Source organism: Salvelinus sp. IW2-2015, linkage group LG26 (assembly GCF_002910315.2).
Source record: "Salvelinus sp. IW2-2015 linkage group LG26, ASM291031v2, whole genome shotgun sequence".
Lineage (NCBI taxonomy): Eukaryota > Metazoa > Chordata > Actinopteri > Salmoniformes > Salmonidae > Salvelinus > Salvelinus sp. IW2-2015.
This window is the reverse complement of record NC_036866.1, coordinates 11412435-11419870: the sequence shown is the minus strand read 5'-3', so window position 1 is coordinate 11419870 and position 7436 is coordinate 11412435. Positions and strand designations below refer to the sequence as shown.

Genomic DNA, 7436 nt, shown 5'->3' with positions numbered 1-7436 from the left:
GGCAAAGTGGCGCATAGCCAACCAATATGCAAATCTTTACGAATCGCCAACGTTGTTTGGGTGTTCTGGTGACATTGATTGGTCACTGTAAAAACGTCACACATTTTATATACGACAAGAAGGGCGGTACCTCGGCGTGACGCAAGTCAAGTAGCCTATAAATTCAATGACCTGCGCATCTTTAWCAATAAAATAATAAAATACAGTTAGCTTGACCGGGACACAAGCTAAAGGAGAATAAGACCAACACTTGAACTACTCTACAGAGTATTATTTTTATTCTTCACTGTGTTTGCTGTGAGTGTCACTTCAACTGGGACTTGGAGCAGAAGTCTCAAGAACACGACTCAAAATGAAATACGTTATAGGAATTGGCGGGTAAGWTGTAATTTGTCGTAAAAAAAATCGACATGTATTAGTTTATTATATAAAACACATTTTGCTTAGTAAAACATGTATAACCTCATTAGTTGATACACAACACCGACGATGTCAAAACAATAACACATGCCATGTGCTTAGCTAACTAGGAACTTAGCTAACGGTAACGTTAGTTGGCTACTATGAAAGTTGAATTTCTTGCAGGAATACTTTTTTTTGTTTAAATAGCTCGAGAATCCAGACGAGGCTAATTTACTTACGCCATTAAGCTAGTTATCTGGGACTTGGTTTTGTAGCAAATCGCCTGACACGTTCGTTTTTTGTAGTCAGGCGGGAGATTTAAACTTCCAGCGCGGACTTTCACATGAAAAGTGGAGGGAGTCTCTTTTGAAATTGAGAGCCATACCACAGAACAATGTTTGGTCATGCTGTAGCTACATACGATAGTAGGCTACACATGGCTGGCAACTAGTATTTATAAATGTTTATTTAAAACATTGATAGCTAGATTATAGATAAACAAAGCAACATTTTACATGGCTGAATATTAGGTTAATAACTGGCTTGAATGTATGTTAATATTAACTAGCAACAGAATAACTCGCTAGAACTGTCACCATTTCGAGTTCTCGGCTAACCTCTGACTAAATTCAAAGATGCAGTTAGCTAACTACCTAGCTACACCCATTAAATGTTATTTGATTGCTATTCAAAGTAGTTAACATAAGCTGGCTAGCTAACACTATTTTCGTTAGCAATGTAATCAATTTGCCCTAGTAAAGCTGCCCTGTCCAGCCACAATGGCTAGGTTACAAGGTAACGTTAGCTAGCTAAACTCAGCAAAAAAAAGAAGTGCCTTTTTCAGGAGCCCGTCTTTCAAAGATAATTTGTAAAATCCAAAACTACACAGATCTTCATTGTGAAGGGTTTAAACACTTTCCCATGCTTGTTCAATGAACTATAGACAATTAATGAACATGCACCTGTGGAACGGTCGTTAAGACACTAACAGCTTACAGACGGTAGGCAATTAAGGTCACAGTTATGATAACTTAAGACACTAAAGATGCCTTTCTACTGACTCTGAAAAACACCAAAATAAATATGTCCAGGGTCCCTGCTCATCTGTGTGAACGTGCCTTAGGTATGCTGCAAGGAGGCATGAGGACTGCAGATGTGGCCAGGGCAATAAATTGCAATGTCCGTACTGTGAGACGCCTAAGACAGCGCTACAGGGAGATAGGACGGGCAGCTGATCGTCCTCGCAGTGGCAGACCATGTGTAACAAAACCTGCACAGGATCGGTACATCTGAACATCACACCTGCGGGACAGGTACRGAATGGCTTACAACTGCCCGGCTTACACCAGGAACGCACAATCCCTCAATCAGTGCTCAGACTGTCCGTGAGAGGCTGGACTGAGGGCTTGTAGGCCTGTTGTAAGGCAGGTCCTCGCCCGGCAACAACGTCACCTACGGGCACAAAYCCACTGTCGCTGGACCAGACGGGACTCGTAAAAAGTGCTTTTCACTGACGAGTCGCGGTTTTGTCTCACCGGGAGTGATGGTCGGATTTGCGTTTATCGTCGAAGGAATGAGCGTTACACCGAGGCCTGTACTCTGGCGCGGGATCGATATGGAGGGTCCATCATGGTCTGGGGCGGTGTGTCAAAGCATCATCAGACTGAGCTTGTTGTCATTGCAGGCAATCTCAACGCTGTGCATTATAGCGAAGACATCCTCCTTCCTCATACCCTTCCTGCAGGCTCATCCTGACATGACCCTCCAGCATGACAATGCCACCAGCCATATTGCTCATTTGTGCGTGAATTCCTGCAAGACAGGAATGTCCGTGTTCTGCCATGGCCAGCGAAGAGCCCTGATCTGAATCCCATTGAGCACGTCTGGGACCTGTTGGATTGGAGGGCTAGAGCCACCCCCAGAAATGTCCAGGAACTTGCAGGTGCCTTGGTGGAAGAGTGGGGTAACATCTCACAGCAAGAACTGGCAAATCTGGTGCTGTCCATGAGGAGATGCACTGCAGTACTTAATGCAGCTGGTGGCCACCAGATACTGACATTTACTTGTAATTTTGACCCCCCCCTTTGTTCAGGGACACATTATTCAATTTCTGTTAGTCACATGTCTGTGAAACTTGTTCAGTTCATGTCTCAGTTGTTGAATCTTGTTATGTTCATACAAATATTTACACATGTTAAGTTGCTGAAAATAAACGCAGTTGRCAGTGAGGACATTTCTGTTTTTGTTGGGTTTAGCTTCKAACAGCTGTATTTAGGATGCGTTCGTAAATTCACTCTGGCTATGTATGTACTCTGATTTCTGAGCGCAGAATGACTGATGCATTTACGAACACTGAACACCCGTTGAATATGGCCGGTGTCAGTAAGCGTCGGAAAATAAGCACAATTAAATTGTTGCCAGCAGCACAGTTAGTCATCAACGCGCTGGATAACATAAACAGTCTAACCAGCCCTGCTAGGGTGACTAAAATTAGCCTGTTAGCTTGGGCACTTGACTGCCGTTGTGAGGTCAGAACGCTCGTATCAACCCTACTCATCGACCAGAGCCTCAAGTGTGCGCTCTGAGAGAAACGCTCCGAATTTGCAAACATACAATCTGATAATGCTCCGAATTGACTGCTCAAGATATGGCAGCCATGTTAGTGCCCCTTTTAACATTACATGGGAAATATTTAAACAATGCTATGCAACTGAATATCTAGAATTAGAACAATATTCTAAAAGTTGGCCTAACACTCAATTATTTGCACTGGTTAGTACTAGCTATGAGGGGAACCTAATATCTATTTTTTTATTTGACATGCAATGTTGACTACTCAGACTTTCAATACACAGACCTTGCTAAATCAGACATTTGATGTTGATCTATTTTCAGTGTGACCAATGGTGGGAAAACAACTTTGACGAATAGACTGATCAAGTCATTGCCTAACTGTTGTGTGGTGCATCAAGATGACTTTTTCAGGGTAAGCGTTGTCCTCGGCTACAACATAGCTATGTGGTTATCTTTTTGCAATGCATGACCTTGCCAAGGGAAGGGCTGCTACATTACCTCCTGGACTTTCTGTTTTAGCTAATATCCAAAACTCACAATATTAACCATGATGTATGCCAATGTAGATCATCTGTGCTCTTCCGCATGTTATTATCCCTGCATGTGTCAGCTGTGTGTATGGCTTGATGTAATGGGATCTGCCCGTATACAGATCACCCTGTGGTTGCAGCAATGTGTTTTTGGTGACTGTTATTTCAGAAACCTGATCATATAGAAGTCGGGGCGGACGGCTTTAGACAGTGGGATGGTAAGCCTGGATTTCACTGTAGGAGAGTAACTGATCATCCAATGTATTTGGCCCTCAGTGTTACAAACCATCACTCAAAATGTCATTTGATAGTACATACAACATGAATATTGCCCCAAGACTACAATTCCCATTATTCAAGACTGAATAAATTGTCTCAGTCAGCTATATCCCTTCTGAACTTTGCTTTCCTTCCTGTCTTTCTATGTTCTGTGCAGTGATCACAGCATTGGACATGGATGCCATGGCGAATACAATACGAGGATGGGCTGAGAACCCAGTGAAGTTTGCCTGCTCCCACGGTGTCAATGTGTCTCCTGCCACGGAGGTGGCTGACCCAGATCAACTGGTCCACATTCTGATCGTGGAGGGCTTCCTTCTGTTCAATTATAAGTGAGTTCACCTGCACCACTGCTAACTGGAATTGTACTAGCTAACATGTCTTTTTTTTTAAAGGGGGGTGGTAATCTGATGGTTTGGTTTACATTGCGTAACAGTCATTTAGGCCATTGCGTTTCGAAGGGCTTGCAAGTTTTAGTTGTCATGGTTAAGACTGTCAGGATTAGGTTCTGAGAATTGTATGAAAACAAATATTTGGGGCTGTCACATGTGGGTTGTTAGCAGCTAGCTAACTAAATGGCGCACTCCTTGCTGCTGGAGTACGTGTTTCTCCAGAAGTGTGGTATCGGTATTACAGGCTGYAGACTACTAGTTAAATGCAGATCTAACATCTCTACTTAAGTAGACTCAGAACTGTACATTGGAGGGGAGTTTAGTAGAATTACAAGTGACCTTGTTCCCCACCCCAGGTCCCTGATGGATGTGTACAACAAGTGCTACTACATCTCCATTCCATATGAAGAGTGCAAAAGGAGGAGGAGGTGGGAACAAGGAGATCTCAGATCCTTAACATTCATATGTAGCTATAGTATGGGTGTTCTGGCTGAAAAAAGAGTCGCATAATTTTGACTGTTGCGAAATTTGTAATTTTGTTTCCTTTTTAGTACAAGACAATACACCGTCCCAGACCCTCCTGGGCTGTTTGATGGCCATGTGTGGCCCATGTACTTAAAGCACAGGAAAGAGATGGTGAAAAGCTGTTTGGCCATCAGTGTGTATATTTTAATTTTCTGTTTGTCAGTAAGCGTTCTTGAATTTAAGCTGTGCAGTTATGTAGATATTTTAGTGGTGCTAGGTAGTAGCGATCTCTTCTCTGGCAAATGTCCTGATCCGTGTTTACATTCTGCTACAGCGTATTTGGATGGTTTGAAATCTAAAGAAGAGCTCTACAGCCAGGTCTATGAGGACATCCAGAATACACTGTTGAATCGTTTATAGGTAAGCGGTGACATTGGTTTGTTTTAGCCCATGTCCCCTTAGTGTTGCTTTTCAAATTGAGTGGTTATCTAAGGTGACCTTTCTGTTTGTACTTTACAGCAGGAACTTGATCTCCAAACCTGTAAATAGCTCCAAGACTGAAGACTCATTGTTTTATACTTTTTTATGTTTTTCTCATTGTATTCCTTGTAAATAGTATTTGTAAAATGTACTTGCCAAGATCTCATTAATCTCCAATTAAATTGGGTTGTCACTATTGTTAATGTTACTCCTGTGTCCTGTCTTTATTTACTGTTCTAAAATTAGGTGTGGTAGATGGGGCATGTATATGGACACCCTTTCAAATGAGTGGCTTTGGCTATTTCAGCCACACCTGTTGCTGACTGATGTATAAAATTGAGTACACACTAGATACACTTTGGCAGTAGACTGGCCTTAAGCGCTCAGTGACTTTCAACGTGGCACCGTCATAGGATGCCACCTTTCCAACAAGTCATTCTGCCCTGCTAGAGCTTCCCCGGTCAACTGTAAGTGCTGTTAAGTGAAAATGTCTAGGAGCAACAACCTTGCAGAGGCAGACCACACAAGCGCACAGAAAGGGACTTCTGAGTGCTGTAGAGTGTAAAAATCGTCCTGTTACAACGCTCAGTACTGAGTTCCAAACTGCCTTTGGAAGCAATGTCAGCACGAGAACTGTTAGTCTGGAGCTTCATGAAAGGGCTATCCATGGCCGAGCAGCTACGCAAGCCTAAGATGATGCGTACTGCCACGTGTTGTATGGAGTGGGAAAGCTTGCTGCTATTGGACTGGAGCGGTGGAAATGTTTTCTGGCGGGATGAAACACTTAACCATCTGGGTTTGGCGGGTAGCCAGGAGAACGCTAGTAAACATCTTAAGTGGCACAGCAGTCTAAGGCATTGCATCTCAGGGCAAGAGGMATCACTACAGTCCCTGGTTTGAATCCAGGCTGTATCACATCAGGCCGTGATTGGGAGTCCCATAGCGCGGCGCCGGGGTAGGCTGTCATTGTAAATAAGAATTTGTTGACGTGCCTAGTGAAATAAAATAAATCAGGCCAAAGAGATGAATCTTCGTTTCATCAAACTAGAGAATGTTGTTTCTCAAGGGTCAGAGTCTTTAGGTGCCATTTGGCATACTTCAAGCAGGCTGTCGTGCCTTTTACTGAATAGTGGCTTCCCTTTGGCCACTACCATAAAGGCCTGATTGGTGGAGTTCTGCAGAGATGGTTGTCCTTCTGGAAGGTTCTCCTAGCGGCACAGAGGAATTCTAGAGCTCTGTCAGTGACCACTGGGTTCTTGGTCACCTCCCTGATCAAKGCCAGCTCTAGGAAGAGTCTTGGTGGTTCCAAACTTCTTCCATTTAAGAGTGATGGAGGCAACTGTGTTCCTGGGGACCTTCAATGCTGCAGAAATGTTTTGGTACCCTTCCCCAGAGCTGTGCCTCCACACAATCCGGTCTCGGCGCTTTACGGACTATTCCTTCGACCTCATGGCTTGGTTTTTGCTCTGACGTGCACTGTCAACCGTGGGACCTTATATAGACAGGTGTGCCTTTCTAAATCATGTCCAATCAATTTATCACAGGTGGACTCCAATTAAGTTGTAGAAACATCAAGGATGATCAATGGAAACAGGATGCACCTGAGCTCAATTTTGAGTCTCATAGCAAAGGGCCTGAATACTTATGTAAATAAATTTGCAAACATTTCTAAAAACCTGTTTTCACTTTGTCATTATGGGGTATTGTGTGTAAATTGCAGAGGAATATTTTTCTCCATCAATTTTAGAATAAGACTAACGTAACAAAATGTGGAAAAAGTCAAGGGTTCTGAATACTTTCCGAAGGCACAGTGCATTTTATTACATTCCAACCTCGTAAAATGAATTCTACACACAATACCCCATAATGACAAAGTGGAAACATGTTTTTAGAAAATGTTGCACATTATWAAAAAACTGAAATAGCTCATTTAGAGAGCGTGTGTGTGTGTGTGTCACAGGAGGTTGGTGGCACCTTAATTGGTGAGGATGGGCTCGTGGTAATGGTATGACTGGAATGTTATTCTATGTGTTTGATGCCATTCCATTCGCTCTGTTCCAGCCATTATTATGGGCCATCCTCGCCTCCACTGGTAAAGTGATAGAATCCAGCCAGTCAGTGTACACTCACAAATATCCCCTCGGTCCTTCAACGGTTGATACTTTACAATGATACAAAGCATTGCACTTTTCACTGCATCTGAGCTCATTGTCTTGACACTGAAATTTAGAAAATGAAAAATTATACCTATGGACTAGTTTCAGGGCTTGAGCCAATTTATACAAAGGAAAGGCCATGTGAAACAACTATCCAG

At 43.0% G+C, this 7436-nt stretch overlaps 1 protein-coding gene across 2 annotated transcripts; it reads left to right on the top strand.

Annotated features, from left to right (window-relative positions):
• The first annotated feature begins 251 nt into the window (after positions 1-251).
• Positions 252-5330, top strand: LOC111952969 (nicotinamide riboside kinase 2). Of its 2 annotated transcripts, XM_023972014.2 has the most exons (8): positions 252-378; positions 3298-3388; positions 3676-3724; positions 3943-4117; positions 4534-4605; positions 4729-4835; positions 4977-5062; positions 5162-5330. In XM_023972014.2, the coding sequence occupies exons 1-7, from the start codon at positions 353-355 to the stop codon at positions 5060-5062; spliced, it is 606 nt and encodes a 201-aa protein (XP_023827782.1). In that variant the 5' UTR covers positions 252-352; the 3' UTR covers positions 5162-5330. The 2 variants fall into 2 exon arrangements, with proteins under 2 accessions (XP_023827782.1, XP_023827781.1); XM_023972013.2 differs by having other exon boundaries at positions 4729-5062.
• Positions 5331-7436: the final 2106 nt, after the last annotated feature.

What these genes read in the sequence shown, in the direction of transcription:
- LOC111952969 (XM_023972013.2), top strand. Translation starts at nt 353, where the DNA reads ATGAAATACGTTATAGGAATTGGCGG. An exon ending in ATCAAGATGACTTTTTCAGG is followed by an intron (nt 3,389 to 3,675) that starts GTAAGCGTTGTC and finishes CTGTTATTTCAG; the next exon opens with AAACCTGATCATATAGAAGT. An exon ending in CGGCTTTAGACAGTGGGATG is followed by an intron (nt 3,725 to 3,942) that starts GTAAGCCTGGAT and finishes TGTTCTGTGCAG; the next exon opens with TGATCACAGCATTGGACATG.